At 39.5% G+C, this 22,362-nt stretch overlaps 1 protein-coding gene across 1 annotated transcript; it reads left to right on the top strand.

Annotated features, from left to right (window-relative positions):
- Nucleotides 1–21,874, top strand: LOC113664259 (rab3 GTPase-activating protein catalytic subunit). The gene is made up of 27 exons (XM_027179857.2): nt 1–232; nt 342–394; nt 2,864–2,939; nt 3,127–3,198; nt 3,836–3,959; nt 4,619–4,706; nt 5,767–5,886; nt 6,425–6,590; nt 7,038–7,219; nt 8,092–8,160; nt 8,369–8,442; nt 9,085–9,171; nt 9,982–10,148; nt 11,094–11,207; nt 11,802–11,892; nt 13,398–13,479; nt 14,009–14,063; nt 14,639–15,055; nt 16,228–16,365; nt 17,239–17,413; nt 17,764–17,915; nt 18,566–18,700; nt 19,103–19,199; nt 19,577–19,677; nt 20,053–20,274; nt 20,376–20,426; nt 21,072–21,874. The coding sequence occupies exons 1-27, from the start codon at nt 74–76 to the stop codon at nt 21,252–21,254; spliced, it is 3,450 nt and encodes a 1,149-aa protein (XP_027035658.2). The 5' UTR covers nt 1–73; the 3' UTR covers nt 21,255–21,874.
- The last annotated feature ends 488 nt before the right edge of the window (nt 21,875–22,362 follow it).

The raw sequence follows: 22,362 nt of genomic DNA, 5'->3' as shown, positions 1-22,362 counted from the left end.
TAATTAGGAAATCGTTTCTTTTTTCACCCATTTTGTTTGTTCAATTTCAAATTCATGTCGTAATTAATTTTTGATGGATTTTCACCATACAATATGGAAAATAAGAAAATATACCGACATAATCAGAAGAAAAAGCAAAGAACTCAAAGACATTTTTGAACTACTAGCCTCTACGGGCGCAGAAAGCGCATGCGCAGGACATGAATCTAAAATGGCGGACGGAGCAGACGAGGTAAGTTTATTATATGTCGATAAAACTCTTGGAAAAAGTCACTCGCTTGTGATAAATGGTTCTAAAATAAAATTAAATAAGATATATATTTTTTTTCAAAAAATATTAGGAGGAGGAGGTGTTTGAAATAACAGATTTTACGACTTCTTCCGAATGGGAAAGGTAGGCTTTTTGACTGATTATGAGATTGAATTAGCCTAATATTTTGTAAATATATATTTTAATTTTTAAATGAAAATTTAGCGATTGAATAGAAAAATGATGATCGCGTCTCTTTCATTACTTATCAGATCTGTTAAGTTGCAGTCCACACATGATAAGCTAGCCTAATTGTTAACCAGGATCAAAGTTATTAATTTATCTATTTGTTGATTTATTTTATCTTAAAATTATAATAGCCAAGATTGATATAAATTTTTCATAATTCTCAAATTATTATATTAAATATTTATGAACAACTATTTATTAATTATTTTTTAATCAAAGTGAAAGCAAAGATATTGATTGGTAGAAATGGATTCATGTTTTGTTTTGATGATCACCCATATGTAGAAGCAAACAATTGAAAACCAATGAGGGAAAGGTGAAGTGTCTATGCTCATGTATGCAGCTAGTAAAGCCCATATGTTGGTCAACAAGGGGTGTTAGAAAAACTAAGTCTTTGGAGACTTACATCTCAATCCTCCTAAAATCTTGGGCCCTTATGTGTTTTGAAAACTCATGTAACAATGTCACGATAGCCTCTACAGGCTTGTGCAGTACAGTGAGACCTGATATATCCTGAATGTTTGCACACATGTTATGTTATGTATTTTTGCAATGGTCAATGTACAGTTACCTTAAAGTTGTTTTGAATATGAAAGAGATCTTTGTAGTAATGAACACTACTTGAGCAGTAGTGAAAATAAGGCCTGAAAAATATTCAGGCCTGCAAAGATCTCTTTCATATTCACACCTTTACCTGCAGGTCACATATACGACTTTCATATATTCACAGTTGTCTATTCACCACTTCATGGGTTTATTTGAAACCAACATGATGACCAGCTCCCAGTTGGCTTGTTAGCTCAGTTAGTAGAGCACTGCACCAGTATTGCAGAGGTCATGGGTTTAAATCCCATACAGGCCTGAATTTTTTTTCAGGCCTTCATTTTCACAACTGCTCAAGTAGTGTTCATTATTGTGAAGATCTCTTTCATATTCATGCCTTTATCCGCAGTTCAGATATATGACTTTCATATATTCACAGTTGTTAAAATTGTTTTGTTATCTGACTACATTGCAACTCAGTCCCCCTAAAACTCAGGGATCAGTGTCACCATCTGAGTAACTGTGCACCTACCCCTCCCCTAACCCAACCTTAACCCTAATGTGTTATCAATTGGCTGTTGTTGGGTTAAGGGAGGGGTAGGTGTGCAGGTATCTGGGGCCTGGGTTTTTTTGAGAGTCTAAGGTGAGTTTTTTCTAGGTCTGAGTTTTCACAAGATGTGGTCAGTAATATGAAGATTATAAAATTAAAGGCCTGTTGGCCCATACTTCCTGTAGCATATCCCAGGTTCTTCATTCTTTAGGAACTTATGTGTGTCCCTGGTTTTGGATAGGATTCAAGTCTTATGCATCAACCCCTTGAAATATGGCTGCCTAGAAAGTTGGCTACTTCCAGAAATTGAAGGGAGGCTTGTGGAAAGAACACAACACAATTATCCAAGCAGATATGATCATTCAGTAGTAACATGACCACCCCACTTACCACAGGGTTACCATTTCCTCTATAAAAATTTTAATCAATGGTTTGGGGGAGACATGTGGGAGACATGTGGGAGACATGGGGGGGACATGGGGGAGACACGGGGGAGACACGGGGGAGACATGTGGGAGACATGTGGGAGACATGTGGGAGCCAAATTATAATCACATTAGACTCAAGGTCATGAGGTGTAGGTTTAAGACTTGGCCAAGTCATTGTGTTGTGTTCTTGAGTAAGACTCTCATTCTAGTCTCACTTTCCTCAGAGTACCACTCTCCACCTAAGAGTATAAATAGGTGGAGGTGGACTGTTAGGGAAGCCAGGGGAGGGGTGAGATGGGATAATTAGTCTACTGTAGATAATAACATGCTTTTGAGTGCAATTTGGTGTCAATAAGCACGAGTAATTTTTTTAAAGAGTGGGCGAGTACAATTTGTAGCCTCAGAAAATTTACAAGTGCTTATTACACCAAGTTTCAAGAGAAATTATGTAATTCCTTGTTAATGATAAAAAAAACATCACAGAAAAGGAAGAAGAAAAACAAAATTTGGAAAGCATTTGAATGCCATTTTTAATTTGCACTTGTGTTACAATTTTGCACTCATATTACAACCTTGCACTTGTGTTACATGAGAATGCACTCAATTTCAACCAATCAGGGCACTTAATTTTTTCATGTAAATTATTGTTGCTAAAATACTCCCTTGAGTGGCAAAAATATTTAACTTTTCTTGCATGTGATGAAACTTGAAATTTAAGTTTATGTGCTTTTTTTTTATATAATTTGCCAGAAAAAAGTGAAATATGCAAGTTAAAATGATTGTATTATTTATTTAGCTTTGATAATTCTTCCTATGGATGTGAATCTTTTTTACTGATTACAGGTTTGCTGCAAGACTAGAACAGCTTCTTATTGAATGGAAATTGGATGGCACAAACAAGAAAACATCTTCTTCAAAGGTATTCTTAGATTGGTTACTTGTTAAAACACTTTGGTAAAAAGTTGTTGAGCTCTTCCATCAGAAATTAATTTCTCTGGAATTTTAATCAATGAAAATTTATTTAATTACTTTCCATGAAATGTAAAATAGGGTTCATTGTAATGTCTTCGAGTGAGTTTATCAATCATTCTTTTTTTCTTCAACAGGGAAAAGGAATATCTGGGAATTTTGAAAAGAGTAAACTGAATCCTATTCCAAGTAAAAAGGATAATTCAGAGGTAAGTTTTAAACATTCATTTGACAAATTTTGATTAACCCTTTTATTCCCAGATGTGATCAACATGAAACTTCTCCCTGTAATGTCCTTACATTATCTAGCAAACAGGTAATGAGAATATTCAAACTTATCAGGTAGAAGTTGTTGTCTTGATCTAACACCAAATTCTCATGATTAATTTACAAGGAAATGTGTGACAGGGAGAGGGGAGAGTTAACAATCAAATCTTGGGAGTTAAAGGGTTAATGGTTTGAACCCAGGAGTAACAGTTGATCATGTATTCTTATTGTCTGTTGAGAGTAGTCCTGAAAAAAAAAAAGGAATGTTGTTGATGATAGAGACTGATCAAAAGTTTTTGAAAATGTAAGAGATAAGTTACCCATCATCTGAATCACACAAGAACCCTTGATTAATTCTACTGAGTGCTAATGGACTCAAAAACTATCCTGGCAAGTAAATCCTCACTTGACTCTGATGATGACTTTTTCTCTGGTTGTTGAAACATCAGTGAGTGCGTTTTACTGACAGCAGTCTTTTCCAGGACTACTCTCTCATGGATGATGAGACTAAGGTTGTAGTTCAGGAGAAATTTAACTTATCAGTAATTCTTCTTTGTTTTATTTTTCTGTTAATTCCAGCAACAAGAGGGATCTTGGGGTGTGGTGTCAGATAAAATAGCCTTTGGAAATTTCAATTTTAATGTGGCATACCATCGCTTGAGGACTAGGAGGCCAAGGAGGAATGCAACGAAGCAAACGGATGGTGAGGGTCAATGACTCAGAGTGGTCCCCTCTGCACCAGCTTACTAGTAGTTTGTGTGCTGATATTCAGATTGAAATCTATGGGGTGGTGTTCTTGGCACAGGACTTGCAACTTTCAAAGTACTTCTCTCCTCCGAGGAGTATAAATTTGTTCCAACCACAGATCAAAGGAAACTGACTAAATCCTGAAGAGTAACCCCAGGAAGGACTGGAATCTTGTCCGGGCTGGGGGGGGGGGGGGGGGGGAGGGGATAACATTAGTCCTAATCACTTGTTAAGAACCGAATCCAGGACAAGCCTAAGTGGAGGAGGGTCAGGTTATAAATCTGACTTTGCCTGAAACACTTCCCTTTCAAGAAGACTTAAAGGCTACAATTTTTTATTCTTTTCTACAGCATTCTCCAGAAACACCATCCAGTAGCTGACATTTTTTCTGGCTTCTAGTTTCTGAAGCACTGGCTACTGTTATCACACAAGGCATTAATATACCTGATTTGATCTGAAATAAATTTTAATGTTCGTTGACCATTGTTTTTTTTTTTTTTTTTTACTGCTGGTTATTAAAAAGTCTGAAGAACACATTTTTAAGAACTCTAACCATAGAACCACAAGAACCATTAGCACAAAGGTGCCTGAATCAACATTCTGTTTATGTTTCAGATTTTGAAGATGGTTTACCAGATGCTATGATGGAAATGTTTGATATGGAATTTGATTTTCCACCAAGAACTCACTGTCTTAGCAGGTGGTAAGTGAAAGATCAAGATTAAATATGCCATGACTTTAAAAGCTATTTTTTCATTATATAAAAGGGAGTAAGTTTCTAGAGAAACTGTGGTGTTGTGTCAGCGGGGGGAGTATAACAAGATGATTTGGTTTTATTAGCTGTGTTGATAATGTAAATTGGCCATTGTAAAGAGTTTCTATGCTGACGTCTCGAGCATTAGCCCTTTGTCAGAGCCCCTCATCATTACCTTTTAATTTGTCTGGCTGTTAATTTTTACAAATAGTAGACTAATTTATTTTGATGTTGGGATTGAAAAGGTGATCATCCTTTCATGAGTTTAGTTCCTTTGTGTTCTTTTACTGAAAGGGAAGCTAACCCTTTGACCCCTGAGAGTGATTAGCATCTAATTTCTCCTTACAATATCACCCTGAATTAAACATTAAGGTCACAAGAATAATGGCAATGATCACCACCTGAAGAAGCTCTTGATTGTTAAACAAATTCTCCTTGTCAGCATCTTAGGAAATGTATAGAGAACACTGTAGAGAATATACATACTGATGAAGAGGTGTAAAGGGTTAAGAGAGAAAAATGTACCTCAGAAATCTCAGTATCTCTGTTGTTAAAAAGTTAAAATAAAACTTAAAACGTCTCACTGTGTTCTTAGATTTCAAATGTCCAACTCACAGTGTGAAAATCATCTTCAAATGCATTATAAAACTTGCTGAGTTGAAAGTAAATTCCCCACATAGTGGCACTTCCAAATTCATAACATGCAGTTTACAAACAGTTGCTGCTATGGTTGGTTCCAAAATCATGAACTGGTTTAAAAATGCCTTGTTGTGTAGCTTGTTATTGTTCAAACAGATCATTAAGATCACATTCAAACTGCCAGTCACTCTAGTGAAATTTTTTATGCATTTGGAGACAATTTTCAATTGGATGGGTTACTGTTTGGAGTCTTAAAATGTGGCCAGTGTCTTCATTTCATGAAATGATTATGCAGTTAAAGGCAGTGGTGAAAAGTAAATGGTGTTAGGAGCATACCTGTGTTTTAAGTTTTCAATTCTGTTCTGGTTAGGTATGGCTTGAAGGAATTTATTGTCATCAGCCCAGCTGAGGAGGCTGAAGTTGTGGACAGTGAATCCAAGTGTCATCTTCTTCTTAGCTCCATTGGGATTGCTGCTACAAACTCTAAATGGTACAAAAATTCTATTTTGTAATATTTTTCTTATCTTACCATGGAAAGAACTGCATCCTTTTAGCTAGGAGCTGCGATGATTTTGTTGGGTTTAGTCAGCTCTTATTTGCTGAATTTTTCATAGTATCAAAGATCCCTTCTACCCAAACTCAAAACTTTTCTCCTTTTAAACCAGTCAAAATTGCCCTCTTATGTCCAAATATTTTGTAGACAAGAAATATTTTTTTCTAAGTTTCTTAACCTTGTTTTCCCACATCCTCAATTTTTTCTCTTTGTCTTTCTCTCCTTCAATCCTCCATCTGTTCAGTGATCCATGTGTTTGTCTATCTGTCTGTCTGTCTGTCTGACATCAGCCTGTCCCATGCATCTTTCCTTCCCTCACTTTTCTTTTCCCCTCATCCGTCTTTGTCCTTTCCCTCAATCCTTTCGATTTCTCTATCTGTCAGCAAGTATATTCCTGTGATTTCTGGTTGTTCATGCATTTGTTCATCCATCATTCTTCCTTCCTTCCATTCATTGTTCTTTCTCTCCCTTGCAGTACAATTCCCATGTTTGCTCATGTGCGTCAACGATGGAGAAAAATTTACTACGGTCTCTGCATTGGAGGTGGATTTCGCACTATGTATGAGATAGCACACTTGCATCATGTTCCAATGCAGTACAGAAATCTTGCTGGACTCCTTGAAATATTTAAAGACAAATTGGTAGGATAGTTTAAACTTCTTTAACACTTTTCATTTACTAGTTGATATCCAAAGTCCAAGTGGGGTTAGTTCTGCACATCAGGATTGTTTCACTTTGATCAGGCACTGATTTAGGAGTCAGGTAAAGAGAAAAAAACAGCCATGGAAAGATGTTTGGTGTAGATTTGTGTGTAGGGGAGCCTTTAGGGGAACTTGGGAGAAGCTGAAGGTGACAGGAATGGGTTAAGGGATGTCTCTATGGCTTAGAAGCCATCCAGGGAAAGAAGATGTAGTTAGTTCTACTCACTCAGTCATTGCAGTGGATAGTTGTTTGTCACCAATTTTATTGCCCAGGTAAACTGTATGAAACGACTCCACTGAGGTTTCCTTTCCTCATGGAAGGCTTTTATCTTGATTCAGATCATATCATAATGCTACGATTATTGCATTATTTTGTTGCTCAACCAGGCATGCCCTATACAGCCAATGCCACCTGTCACTTTAACTGTTCGCTTTACGTACGTTCTGAATGAATGGACAGATTATTCTTGGCCTCAGGAGCCACCAGATCTTTCATCGTGTCTGAAATGTAAAGTGGGAGTAAATGATTTGGGAACTTTACCATTTGGTGCTTGTCAGGATCCAGTCAGGTAATGAAAATGTAATGTAACAGCCATTTAATATGGGGGTAAGTTTCTGAAGAAACTGTGGTGTTGCGTTGATGTGAGAGTATATCAGGGTAATTAAGTATCATCAACTTAGGTAATAACGTAAACTGGCCACCATAAAGAGTTTCAAAGCTAGCGCTTCGAGTGTCAGCCCTTCGTTAGTCCTTCGTCAGCCCTTCGTCAGCCCTTCGTCAGCCCTTCGTTAGCCCTTCGTCAGCCCTTCGTTAGCCCTTCGTCAGCCCTTCGTTAGCCCTTCGTCAGCCCTTCGTCAGCCCTTCGTCAGCCCTTCGTTAGCCCTTCGTCAGCCCTTCGTCAGCCCTTCGTCAGCCCTTCGTCAGCCCTTCGTCAGCCCTTCGTCAGCCCTTCGTCAGCCCTTCGTCATTCGCTATGACAAAGGGCTAACGCTCGAAGTGTCAGCTTTTAAACTCTTTACGGAGGCCAATTTACGTTATCAACCCAGTTGATAATGCTAATTACCCAGTCGTTGAGAACCTTCTGTAATTTATGCTGTGCATGTTAAAGATAAAAAGAGTGCAAAGCTGCAGTGAGGGCCTCTGTCTTATTCTTGTGGGGTGCTTTACCTGTCTGTGTGGCCCTCAGAGCTGCGGTCTTTCAAGGGTCACAAACCCATTCTGAAAAGGTCGAAGGGTGGCGACCAGACAGAGACTGATTTCCTGACCCTCCAGATTGGATTTAGAGCCCCCTTAAAATTTTGTGGCTATTACAGAAATCCACCAGCGTATGTGCTTATTGGTGACATGAGAAGTGATTGTAAGGACAAGAGGTCAAAAAGAAAGACATTCTGTTGGAATTAAGCTTATGAATGACTTTTTTTTTTAATCTTTTTTCATCAGGGAGCTTCATCTTTCCACAACATGGCCCTGTCTCTCTGAAGAGGTCATTGTTGATAATTCTGTTTACTCGTAAGTTTTCTGTCTGTTTACTCATAAGTTTTCTGTTTTCTCGAGATATTTTGTCTAAATACAATTCTGTTGTTACCTGCTCAATTGCAAACTACAACTGCTTTATATTTACTGGCAGCCGTATGCACAAGATTCGTGTATGTAAACACTTCAGGAAGTAAGAGTGAGATCTTGACCTGACATGGATGTATGAAATATTACTTTGCAGTGATCTGGAGCCATGTCACGCCCCACAGTGGTGTGTCAGAGCAAGAATGAATGACAACCCCCAGTGTTTGTTAGGTTGGTACCACTTTACGTCAAGAGTCTGTGTAAGGCGTCGATCAATTTAAAGCTTCAATATCCCAATCCCCTGCCAGGCTGGGCATTTGAATATGAGAACTTTGGTTTGTTCAAATTCCTGCTCTCTACCCTCCCCCCCCCCCCCCCCCCACCAACTTTTTTGGTGGAGTTAAAAGGTTCTACTGACAAACAACCTTCACAGGTGCTGACGAATTAACTGTCATTTTTGCAACATCATAAATAAAAGTTTTCCTCAACGTGAACCTACAAAAACTATCTCCAAAAAGAAAGATATAAAAGATTGTCCTCATCCACTTATATGTTAGATCATGCCACGTGCTCAATTTTGCTCTTTGGCTGAAGCCAGCAACTTTTAATTAATCAGTCAATCACTTTAAGGTAGCTCAGACAGCTATGACACGAGAACACCATTCAGTACAGTCCTGCTTGAGGCTTGAAAAGTCGTCTGGGATGCATCCAATGGCTGCACAAAGTTGTTTGATTTAAATGTCTGTAAAGTGACCCACCATGATGCAACCATACCTATTTCAATGCGCTAAGTATTGATAGTTACTTTGGAGCACAGAACTCAATGATTTCTCCCGAAATAATGGGTTTAACGAAGGGTTTACTTATTTTTAGGTGAATATCTTGGAGGTTACTTGACGCTTTGTCATCGACAAGAGTCAACAATGCAGCTGCTGAACAAAACTGTCATGGACTCTGACAGTGAGTAATATTATATAACTGACGGTGCCCGTGGGAAACATAAAGCGAATCCTGTGTTCTGATTGTCCACCTAAGCGGGCAAGATGAGCCCATCATGCCCGCTTGGCTTTATGATAAATCCTTTATTGACCAAGTTCGTTCGGTCAAAATGGGTGGATATTGGAGTAATTTAGTATTATTCAACTGAGTTGATAACGTAAATTGGCCACCGTAAAGAGTTTAAAAGCTGACGTTTCGAGCGTTAGCCCTTCGTGAGAGCGATTGGATGAATTGTGGTTTGGATGCAGAAAAAAGTAGATGAATTGTGGGTTTAGATGCAGAAAAAAGTGGATGCAAGCCTTGGTTTTTTTTCTGGACTTTGACTTTGTCTGGGTCCATAACAACGCAAAAAAGAACTCGGCCAATATCCAACCTCATGCTCGGGCATATATATTCAGCTCCCAGAGTTGTTGGCTGGTAACTTTTTGTTTTATCGTCTACACATATTAACATTTTAAATTCTTAAAAGTAACCCAGGATTGAAAATCCATTTGAATCTTCTGCATCATTATCCATTCGTGTTTCTTCTTACTTCGCACTCGCCTTATTGTTGTTTTTCTATCCCGTTATACTGATATTTTTTAGTGTCCTTCACCAAAAGATAATTCTGCACGTTGCAAATAACGCTTCGAAATATCTTGACGTTCTACTCTCTCAAGAAGAAACTCCTACATCCTCTATCAACCCCGTTCCCAGTTTCCCCTCTCTGCGCCTCCTAGAGACGAGGCTGCTCCTCTGCAACTTTTTTCATTAGCATCATTTTGCTTGAAGGTGACGTAGCAGACATCACGCATGCGCTACAGAGACTCACAGAGGCGCCACACGTAGCTTCATTATCAACAGCTGTATCCAGAGCGACGTCGCGAATATCCGCCATGAGTGAACGAAGCTCTGAAGAATTTCCAATCCCTGGTCCATTACTGCACGAAATACTCAAGGTATATATTGATATATTGAGCTTATTTCAGGAAAATGTTATAGTAGCAGGGTTTGTATTGATGATGAAAATTTGGGAAGTCGCGAACTCCGAGTAATTAGTCATAAAACAAAGTTGATTTAGGGAGGGGGGATACGGACCTCATTCCCCCACCATCAGACCCGTGGGTAAAAAAAAAAAACCAAAATTCCTCCTAAGACAAGACAAAATTTGCTTATCTAGAATATTTCTTAGCTTTTTTAGGTGCAGTGCAATGCAAATTAAAAATTTTGTGTTTTCTGAATCAACGTCTGCCCCCCACCGAAAGAAAAAAAACATTCCTGGATCCGCCCCTGTAGGCGACACGTCGGGTTCGAGACCAGAACCTAGTACTTTGCAGCGAGAGGTCCATGCTCACAGGCTTATTGCCTTGGGCAAGGTATATCACCCCCCACTGTGCCTTTTCTCTCCTCTTAGGAGTGTTCATGAGTACAAGCAAACTGTCAATCCCTTCGCTTCCTTGATCTCCTTTGTAATTCTCCTTACTGTCTGCCATGCAATTATTTTGATGTTGTTCTGTTTTTTTGGTTTTGGATCAATTAATAAAACCCTAATAGAGATATTTTTCTTTCTTCTCGTCACTTGTCTGCTTGATATTGTATTGATATAGTAAGGAGAAATTCTGTCCTGGTCAAGGTAACCTAAGATGGACCTGCATCCCATCAGGGGGTAGCAACACTTCTATTCACTTCATGCTACAAGTATCAGGTTAAAACCCCATAAAGGCTCACAAGGTTTTAAAACTCTAAAAGTCTTGGAAAATGATGTGGCGGGATTATTTTCATTTTGCCATCTGGCTTTTTCACCTCCTCGTTTGTTCATCTGTTAACAAATTCTTGGGTTGAAAGTCCAATGAGTATCCTGAAATAAGTTGTGGTGTGCCATATGTTTTTTTTTTTTTCAACAGCACCTATTTCCTGATTCAGACCGAGATTTAGACGAGTTAGAGACTGAACAACAGCAGCTGATGTTTAACAAAATGGAAGGTGGCGAGGATGCTAAACAGTCACAGGGTCCCCAGGTACTTGAACTGATTATCAGCCACTGTCTGATTACTGTAAAAGTAAACAAAAATAAGACAATTAATGAGAGATGATATTCATTCTGTTACAAATGAGGTGTAACGAAAAAAATTCCTCATTTTTTTTTCGTTGTCCTCTGCTCGTGACAAAATTAATATCACCTAGTTCGAAGATAGAACTAATACGTTATCTCATGTTTTCTCAGCCTTTTTACACTCACGACGCTCTCAATATTGCTTACCCAACTGTAAATGCAATACGTTTGTTACATGAGAACCACGTATATGGCAACCAGTTTCAAAAATGTTAAGACACCCTGACAACAGCTGGCAACATTTTGTTTGAATGAATTATGTTGCATATGGTGAACAGCTTTCTCTTCATAACAACACAATGTATGTTTCAATGATTCCTTTTGCTACTGGTTGTAGCTTTATGACGAGTCCTCTGTAGCTCATTTAGTCGAGAGCTGGACCACAAAATCCAAAGGTACGCTGTTGCGCTTCCTCAAAGGGGAGTGACATTTTCTTCTAACAGGACTGCGACAAATTATAACAGCTCTCGTTTGATATCCTTTTTCTTTTCATTTTAAGGACAAGTTTCGTGGTTTAAAAACTGCACCTGAAGATAGTCTTACTTTTTTCCTTGCCGTGTGCGTCTGTATTGTGTATCACAGTTATGGAGGTGAGACTATTTGCGCGGAACATGTTCACAGATTGTTCTTTGAAATGGCGACTACTCTTAGTCTACCGAGCACTTTTCTGTTGATTGTCGAAATCCAAATCCAAAGTGTTCACGACGTCCAATCACAACAAAGGAATAGATCAGCAGGAGCCAATGAGAACTTAAAGCAAAAACACGTTAACTGCCTGAAGCGCGGGAAAACGCGGGTGTTCAAGTTGTGATTCGCTTTGGCTTTCCATCTGATTGATTGAGAAAACAGCGCGGGTTTTCTGGACCAATCACAATACGAAGAAAAATAGAACTGAAGCAATACCAGATTTTTTTGGACACTCAATTGAACATCGCTCTAAATTACCAAGGAAATCTTTGTCAAAACACCTGTAAAAAGTCTGTGAGCCATAAGTAGAAGAAATTCTTACGATCAATGGATTTAGTGTGTAATATATTAACTTCCCTACCGGTCAAAATGACTGCAATCAATTCAGTATTAACCGTTTAACTCCCAAGATCTGATCGTTACTTCTCCCCTCTAGCTGAAACACGTTTCCTTGTAAATAAGTTACGAGAATTTGGCGTTAGATCAAGATAACAACTTCTAGCTGATAAGTTTGATTATTCTCATCACTTGTTTGCTGGATAATGTATGGATATTGTAGAGAGAACTTACAGGTTAATCACTTCCGGGAGTTAAAGAGTTAAGCGGCATCGTATGTAGGGTCGGTTATCAAAGTCCCCAATTTTTTTCCCCTGAATTACTAAAATTTTTTTACCTGTTTAAAGCGGTCACCCTTTACTAAGTCTCAACAGCCTTTTTGTATTGCTTTTCACCTGTATTGAACGGTCACTTGAGACGCTACCACCCAAATAACACTATCAATAATCCTTCAAGTAAACTTTAATCCATATTTATCTCCCAAAATCATTATTACCAGTATTTTTGGGCGAGTTTTTGTTAATTAAGTGGTCAATAATGGCCAAAAATGGCGGGTTTTTTTTGTCCTATGATACTCCTATTCGGTGGAACCTGTATAAAGCGGTCACTTTGTCATTCCCCGTGGATGACCGCTTTAGACAGGTTCAACTGTAGTAACGTTACATTTTAGCTGTGCCCAATTTTTCGAAGGCCGATAAGCGCTAACCCAGGGTTGTTTTAATCTTTATCTTTTTTTGTTCTAAAGCCTTTTAGGGAAAATTTTTCCTCGTCTTTTTAGAACATCCAGTGACCAAATTGCAAGCAAAAATATTTCAACTGAATTTATTTTAAAGCTTTCAGACCTAGAATCAAATTCCACACTAACCCTGGGCTATCTTGACCCTGCTTTAAACAACCCCGGGCCAGCTGTCCCTTTTTCGTGTACAGGCTTCGTGAGGTTTCTTCAGGCACGAGCAAATACAGGATGTTTTATGTAGTTGAGGAAACTTCTCGGGTACTGTAAGGAAGATATGGAAAATGTCAACGGCCTGCAAATACAATCAGGTTGTCTTTGCTTTTGTTCTTTTTAAAGGGTTAAGAGCCGTGGCACATCTGTGGCAAGAGTTTGTGTTGGAAATGAGATACAGATGGGAAAATGACATATTTATTCCAAGGTAGGACAGTAATTAGAAACTGTTCTGTGATGTAAGGGAAGTCAACATTTCTCCAACAATCACGTGCGCGTGTTTTTGACATGTTTGAAATGAGAAAACCGCTGTTAAAAAAAGTTAAGTTCGCGGACATCAATGAGTTTCGGGCCCAACTTAGAGTCACTCAATCCCGAGCCGCTAGGCGGGGGTTAAAATGACTCTGGGATAGGTCCAAAACGTATTTATGCCCAAGAACATAAACTGTAGTACTATAATTATCAATTCGAAGGGCATCGAGTCGGTAAAACTGGAAAAAAATGACAACCGGACAGTCTGAACAATAGTACGAGCGTGCGAGCGGTTTAAATACATTTCAGTCCGCAACATGCACCAACTTGCCCGAAAAGTGATAATAATGCAAGTTAACTCATAACTGACTGCAAATCTTTTATCATATTTTCGTCGAAGAACGGTGTAGTTTGGTTGCCATGTGTTGATATTTTGTTCAAGTATAGTAAATCTCTGTTTCCTTCAATACCGCAACACTGTTTAGGTTAAAACTTCAGTCGCCCAATCTTGGAAACTGCCTGATACATCAAAAGCTACAGGTTTGTTTGTTTGTTTGTTTGTTTGTTAAGTAAGGTAGCTTTATTTGTGCCCCTTTTTGAAATTGTGCCCTTGTAAGTTTTTAACTGGTTTGGTGTTTACTCAGGCTGATAGGATTTCGCCGTCTCGACCCAGCTAGAGAATGGCAAGTTCCTTTCGACACGACTGACGATGTTGTTTTCAAAAAGAGCATAGTTTACGTAATTTTTTGGCGGCAGAGAGAGCATTTGCAAAGCTTAAGCTTAATGATCCTAGAAGCAATCAAATCTCATTTAAAAGGTAGTAATTGGTTGTAGACTGCCATCATGGCGGGAAAACTGCGCGCGCGTTACCTTACTCGCCGCATTTGATTGGTTGATAAAAGCACATTTACATTGATTGGTTTAATGAAAGCTGTGCGTGTATCTTTTAACCAATCACCTCTCTATTTACATGGAAAACCGAAAAGAAGACTCTGTAAATACTTTTAAAGTTAAATTGGTTGGGAAAAACTTTATAATTTTTCAAGGTTACTGGAAATCAAGTCATTCTTTAGTTATTCCTTGATCCAGTCCACGTTTCCTTTTTTTATTTTCAGATGCTTAACTGCTGCATTGAAAGAAAAAGACTTTCCAAGATTCGAGCTGCCAGTCTTCAATTTTGCGCTAACGTTGGGAAAAACTCTGAGACGGGAATTAATAAAAGTGAGGATTCAAATTCAGACAATTTACGAAAAAAAGATTCGGACACTGCATCAGAAATAATAGAAACGCAATCGAGCGTCTCGGACGATGAAGAATTTTTTGAAGCTGTAGAAAGTCAAGAGGAACCTGACGACGAGAACGAAAATAATTCTACCGAAAGGAAACATATAGAAAGAACAGATACAGACTTAGATAAGGATACAACTGCAAATGACAATTTATCTCCTCGTAAAAGAGAAGGAGCTAAGGAACCATTTGGTGAATTAAAACTTCTTGCTTCTGGTGAGCCTTTGCTGGTACCGTTTACCCAGGTACGTATTGAAGATTGAGCATTTTTTCAGTTGAGTGTCGAAAGTAATCCGAGAGTGGAATTTTTTTTTTAACTTTGTTATGGGGTTGGTCAAAAAAATTTAGCGCCACTTTCTGAATTGAAAACTGAAACCAATCACGACTTGGTCGCCTGCGTTTTCCCGCGCTTCATGTAGTTTTCTTGATCTTGCCTCGAGTTCTCATTGGCTCCTTGGGATATTTTCCTTCCCATGATTGGCTGTTTTGATTGCTTTGGATGTAGTTTTACGACTCTCAATCGAAAAACGCTCTATGCATGTAGTGATTAATTTGTACCTCTCCTCACAATTTGAATACTTAGGTAGCTTTTATCTTGATGCAACACTGAATTCTTCTAACTAATTAACAATGAAATGCGTGGCTGAAGAAAGAATTACTAATTACTAATCTAATCTCCTATTGGGGGATTCCCAAGCTATGTTATATCGTGTATTAGTAAGTTATAAGTATTTGAAGTTGATAACGACTTATTAAATTTAGTTCTCTCACCATTCGATAGAGGTGTGCACAATTATTTGAGTAAGCCTGCTAAAAATGTGTCAAAGAAAAAACTCGTGTAAACATATTTTGGGAGGAATTCTGTCAGAAATGGGCTTGGTTTCCAGAACTGTTTCCTTGTGGAAATTGACGCTGCGCCTCGTGTGCCAACCGATTTGTTTTTTTTTTTTAACACATTTGATGCCCTTTGTGACTTATTCGCTGAGCAGGCGCACAGCAAAATGGAATCTATTTGTTAATCCTTTAACTCCTAAGAGTGACTAACATCTAATTTCTCCTAACAACATCATCCCTGAATCTAACATTAAGGTCATGAGAATAAAGGAGATGATCACCAACTAAAGAATCTTTTGATTGTTGAACAAATTCTCCTTGTCAAACCCTTAGGAAATGTCTGGGGAGTAGTATGGAGAATATGCATACTGATGTTACGGAGTCAAGGGTTAAGTCGGCAGTGTGCGCACTTAAATTGGCAACTAGTGTCTTGGAATGTGTACGAAATGTGAAAAATAATTAATTATAAATAAAATTATTTTATCGAAATGTTAGCAAGTGAACTTTTTTAATGTATTGCCTTTGTGTTTATTTGTTTTGCTTTTTGATCACTATGGTTTTTTTTCTTTCTGTTCGGAACTAGGAACCTGCACCAATGACAGAAGACATGCTGGAGGAACAAGCCGAAATTCTTACACAATTAGGGACCTCCGTGGAGGGGGCTCGTGTTAGGGCTCAAATGCAGTGTGCATCTCTGCTCTCTGATATGGAGGCCTTTAAGGTGCGTAATTGTGGGTCCCCCACGGTGTGTTAGAGGTAAAGTACAGGTGAGAGGCATTTCGATTAACTGTCGTAAAACCGGAACCAAAATCAACGCAGCAGCCAATCAGAGGAAAGGGAAATATGATAAGGAGCCAATGAGATCTTAAAACAAGCAAGCGCGGGAAAAGGCGAGTGACCTGGTAGCGATGGGTTTTAGTTTTGAGAAAATGGCGCGAATTTTCAGGACCAATTACGATGCAACTCATTGGCCGCGCTCTGGTAATTGCCTTGTAAATTGGTCTGTCTCTGGTCTCGTTCGTAGCCGTTCTTTAGAACGTCACGTCCTACCATTTGGGTTTTTCCAACGAACTTGTAACTTTAATTTAAATATTTGCTCCACTTGTCTTCGTTCCCATTGGCGCAGAGAGGCCTTTCTGGTGTGGTCGGTTAAGTGATGTTGCTTAATTATACTTTCTGTATATCGAAGAATACACAAATTTAGGAGGCAATACGCTTACACTTAAGGAAGTTAAAGGCTGACGTTTCGAACGTTAGCCCATCGTCAGCCATTCTTTAGCCCTTCGTCAGAGCGATTGGGGAAGCCCTAGTCGCTCTGATGAAAGGCTAACGAAGGGCTAACGCTCGAAACGTCAGCCTTTAAACTCCTTATGGTGGCCAATTTACGTTATCAACTCAGTTGTTAACATTAAATTACCTGTTATACTCTCCCACCGTCGCAGCACCACTGTTTCTTTAGAAACTTACCCCCTTTTAGGAAGTTACCTTCGTTCTTGGACATAAGAAACTATTTTAAAGTGTTGCTCTGACTGGTCTAATCAATTAATATGCTGTGCGCTTTATTTTTAAGTTTTAGTTTAACTTTTTTTTCTAGGCAGCAAACCCCGGGTGTTTATTGGAGGATTTTGTGAGATGGTACTCTCCATTTGACTGGATACCAGGCCCCGAGACGGAGGAAGAGATAGAAGAGTTAAAGAAACAGAAGATGAAAAGCGAGGAAGTTAATGAAGAATCAAGCGCCACTGCTTCACCAAGCGAGCTGATAAACAGTGAGCAAAATCAGATATGATTTGTGCGTTTTCCGTCGCCGTGAATGTTATGCCTTACCCTTTAACTCTCAGAATGGATCAACATGTTACTTCTCCCAACGATTCCAATCGGTTTTCTTATAAACAGGTTATAAGATTAGAGAAGTTTATCACCTAGAGGGATTTAGTTTGATATAACGCCAACTTCTTCTGTCTGAGTTGCATGGAAATGTAGCAAGTCACTAGGGAGATTTACTGGTAAGATCTTGGAGGATTTAAGCGGAAACCCACTTTGTGGTTTTCAACGCTTGGTACTCGCGGCTTGTCTCCTTCTCACATTACCTGACTCTTTGTTTGTTGTCTTTGGTCAGCGGTTAGCAGCGAAGACTCGTTGGAGGAGGGCTGGGACACAGAAGACATCTTGATACCAGATGAGGATATTCTTACTGCGGAGACAAGCAACGCAAAGTTGCTTATGGATGAAGCGAAAGCTGGAAATGTGGAAGAGCTACAACCTTGCAAGGTCTGTTTATCTGTATCATACACAAGGGATATACCCTCTCTAAAAATGGCGGCTGGAAAAAGAAACCAAAGAAAAAATTTTGGTGTCTTACTTAGAAGCGAAAGTCGCTAATTGGGTGTCCTGTGTCGGGCGGTGTTGTGTACCGAGGTGTAACGTTTTAGTGACTTTGTGTCAAAGGTCTTGACCTAAAGTGAGATAAATAATTGCACGAACAATTATCAATACTTCTTCGGTTAAAATAGTTTCCCTCTTTCCTCTTGGTTGTCTAAATCCTAAGCCTTGAGATGTTCCGTGAATCCCCGAAAACGATAACAGTCTACACTGCTTATCTCAAAGACAAACAGTGAGGCCACGAGGTTAGCCCTATTGTGCCTTACGTAATATACAGAAAGATTTCCTTTTTATTCTATTTTTCCTGTTTGGCACCGTTAATGCTGTTACTGGCGACAGTTTTATAACTGCAGGTCGCCAAATGGCGACTTTGAAAGACAGTATAGCTTGAGCCCTTCACAGATAATTGTTGCATACCAGAATTCGAGTTCTTTGTTTGATAGTTTCCTTCAGCCAAGTGCTGTATCTGCCGAGAAGTAACCACCGATTGAGATCTAAAGTCTAATTCCAATTTTCTTCGTCTTCTTTCTCTCTCATAGTGGCGAGAGGAGGGGCACCTAAGCTTACGCATGCGTATTCCGGGTAACATGTGGGCGGAAGTATGGCAGAGTGCTCGTCCGGTTCCGGTCCGCAGGCAGAAGCGACTTTTTGATGAAACAAAGGAAGCTGAAAAGGTAAAAGGACAGGAAAATGAGGTTCAGAAGCTCAGTGGCCCACAACCGTTAGAGATTCTTTGAGCTTCAAAACCGTGAAATGACTTGAAATGTTGTAATATTACTCCGTGCCAGCTCATCACAGCCTACCTCCCCTCCCCTCTTTGCACCCCCCCCCCCCCACTTCTCACAGCCATTTTGCTAGTTATCCCTAACAGTTCACTGACACCCATTTATACTCCTGGGTAAAGAAAGACTCTGTGACATCAGTGTCTTGCCCAAGAACACAACATTATTACGCGGCTATGTGTCGAACCCAGACCCCTTGATTCGAAATCGAGCGCGTTATTTAAATCACTGCGTCTCCAACGCGTTACTTTCGTAATCCATCATTAAACATAAGTTTCTTTGTCTTTACGCTAGGTCCTTCATTTTCTTGCTGGACTCAAACCCGCCGAGGTTGCCTTTCAGTTGTTTCCAGTTTTGCTTCATGCAGCAATTCTTCGTATCGAGGCCGCAGGTGAGGGAATGGGACCTAATCCAGTAATTTGCGATATCTCTGGAAAATCACAACAAGTCGGTTAAAAATTGATGAATAATTAAGTTCTCACAAGGGGCCGATTGTTATTTATGTGGAGGGTGGAGGATTCTTTTTTTTTTTCGTGGGAGGAGGGAAGGGGCTCACGTGGTTTTTAAGGGAACGGAAGGCAATCAGTCGTCCGTAACAGAGTATCAAGGGGGTTTCTTGAAAAGTGACTGGCAATGAAGGGATCATTGAAATGTTACAGAACTTTAGGGGTGATCAGGTAAATTTTAATGTAACACGACCAAAATCCAATCCTATTGGACGGTGAACCCCCTCAAAATATTTCTATCTAAATTAACTTTGTATACCAGGTGCGCGAGATATTCCCGCTGTTTCATCCCTTCTGGATGAAGTACTCAGCAAGGCGAGCAAGTTGTCTTGGGAAATGCCACATGACCTGCCTCGTTGTGAGGTAAGAGTCCTACTTGTAAAGAAGTCACTCGTTCAGTCGTCTTTTGAAAACTAGAAATTTCCAAAGACTTCTTAGATCCTATTGAAGATGCGGATTAAGGGTGGAGAAGAACTCCATGAATTGCAAAGGTAGAACTCGATGTTTCTCAGACTTGTTAACTGTGACCCAGAGATATTTCTGTGCTGGTAGATCTTTTTTGTTTAGTTGTTTGTTTGTTTGTCTGTTTGTTTTTGTATTTAAACTTTTATTTCCCAGAGTTGCCTAACACGTTGCTTCTTCCTTCTTCCTACACCTAACTTTCCAAACTCGATTTACAAGGAAATATGTGGCATCCGGAAAGGAGAATTACTAATGGCGAACTTGAATTAATTCCAGGAATTTGTCAAACAGCTGCAGTTATCAGAACTCGCCATCGCTCGTGCCCACTCCCTGCGATTTAAATTTCGTGACGCGCTGTCGGAACAAGGAAGGGATCATGGAGACAAGGACGTGGAACAGTTCCTTTCGGCTCTGACAGAAAAACCTGAGGTAGCTGTGATTGGCGCAGGAAGAGGCCCTGCTGGAAGAGTTATTCACAGACTGTTCGCAAAACAAGAGGTATTAGACTAGCTAGACTACAGCAAAATGTCTATAATTTACGCTCTTAAGGTTTTTTAAATGTTTGCAGATGAAAGTAACTGTTCTTTCGTCTTATGCAGAGCGCGAGAATGCAGTTTGCTGTGAACGAAGACACCTCTTCAGATCTCTCGGTGAGTTCATACAACAAAGCCAAAATAGTATTTTTCCTCAATTTAATCACACTTTAGGGGGCCAACATTTACCATGAGGATTAATTTTTTCAACTACAACCTAATCAGTCTGATTTCCCGCTCAAAACGCGGGTTGCAAACTCTTTGCTTGTGCGGCTTCACATCAACTAGCCCACGTGTAATTCCTAACCGTGTGCCCTTAGTGCACTGTACCTAGGCTAAGTATACGAGCATGCGCTCCTCATCACTTTGTGCCTTAGCTTCTTAAGGCACACAAGTGAGTGTTTTTCCATCTTACCGAACTAATATTTATTTTTATTTTCAATCCGTTTCAATCCTCTTCATCCTTATTCGCCCTTTTTCCTTTATAATGTATTATCACCTCTCCTGTGTTTTTTTATGTGACCAAAGTAATCTTTTATAGTCGTTCTCAATCTTTGTTAATCTTCTCAATCTTTCATCATCGCCACTTCTTTCTCATTTACCCTGTCCCTTTTCTTATTTTGCCATCTTGCCAAGCTAATATATTTTAGCTTCCATCACGTTTAAGATAAGTTTTCGTGCCCAGAAAACGACGTCGAATATTTTTATGTAGTTTGATTACGCCACTCTGTTTCCTCATTTTCACTTCATCTCTGTCAACAGCGGCAACCAGCTACACATGCTCAAGATTTCCCACCCCCCACTGGTCGAGAGTACATTTTGAGAACAACAGTGCCCCGTCCCCGCCCCTCGTCGCGTCCTTGTCCTCAAAGAATGTACTGTGTGCTGACCAATGATGATTTTAGACTTGCGGGCGCATTTACTGACGACGTCATTTTTCAATGACGAAGAATAATCACAATTTGAAATCAACGAGAAATTGTGCTTCCTTTAAATCTACTTTGCGAGAATGACCACAGATTTTTGTGAACCACAGACGGTACGCTCTCATTTGCTTGAGGGCAGCGATCAAGATACGAATTCCTTAACTGATCTGTAATATGTTCTTTGGATGTTAAATAAGAGAATGTAAGCATACATCAGAACATCATACCTACCCTTTATGATAACTCGACCTTTTTCTGAATTAATTTGTCCAAAGTTTTCTCCCGGTTGTGATGGAAATTATTTATATGGATGAAACCTAGTAAGTAGCACTTTCATGTCGCTCTCAGTTGCTATGCTGTGCAAGGTGGTTCTAACTCTTAATTTTGTGGATGAGATCCCAGTGTCACCACCCGTTTGACAACTTCTAATTAACTTAAACTTAAAGGTTTGTACTTGGTAAATTTTCCACAATGGCCTGAATATTTCAATCTGTTTAAGGTAGGGTTTGATTCATTTAGTGAACCTGCCCCCAAATAAGATTTAACAATTTTTACAGCAAGGACCTTCCTGGTGAGAAGAAATCATTAGATATTTTATTGAGAGACAATTTTAAATACAACAGCAAAAAGAGTTTAAAAGGTTTGTGAGATTGATTTGTGTTTCCATCTCGATTTCTAACTCTGCTGCTACAGATAGCACATTAACAAAATTTACAGCGGTTACGACTCTTTGAGTTGCATCAGCTGATTTCTTTGATCTTTGCAACAATAATTTATTCCTGACGGGTGATTTTCGGGAACTCGTGCGCGTGTCACTACTGCAGCAGAAGCGGGTGGGAACTCGCGCGCGTGTTCCTGTGGCACAAGCGGGCGAAAACTCGTGTGTGTGTTATTGCGGCACAAGCAGGCGAGAACTCGTGCGCGTGTTACTGCGGCACAAACGGGCGGAAACTCGTGCGCTTGTTACTGCGGCACAAGCGTGTGATGGTACGATTGCTATGAACTGGCTGGTGAACGGCGATCATAGGAAAACATACAGCTCTATAGTAGCGCCAGGAGACTTTTAGAGTAGTAGAGAATGCATTACAGCATTCTTAGAATTTCTCACTCACAGCATGATGTTCCAA

Source organism: Pocillopora damicornis, chromosome 14 (genome assembly GCF_964200805.1).
Source record: "Pocillopora damicornis chromosome 14, jaPocDami1.2, whole genome shotgun sequence".
Taxonomy (NCBI): Eukaryota; Metazoa; Cnidaria; class Anthozoa; order Scleractinia; family Pocilloporidae; genus Pocillopora; species Pocillopora damicornis.
Note: the sequence above shows the minus strand (reverse complement) of the source record. Positions and strands in the feature narration are given on the sequence as shown.

What these genes read in the sequence shown, in the direction of transcription:
- LOC113664259 (XM_027179857.2), top strand. Translation starts at nt 74, where the DNA reads ATGGATTTTCACCATACAATATGGAAAATAAGAAAATATACCGACATA. An exon ending in AGAAAACATCTTCTTCAAAG is followed by an intron (nt 2,940 to 3,126) that starts GTATTCTTAGAT and finishes TTTCTTCAACAG; the next exon opens with GGAAAAGGAATATCTGGGAA. An exon ending in AAGAGCTACAACCTTGCAAG is followed by an intron (nt 17,916 to 18,565) that starts GTCTGTTTATCT and finishes TCTCTCTCATAG; the next exon opens with TGGCGAGAGGAGGGGCACCT.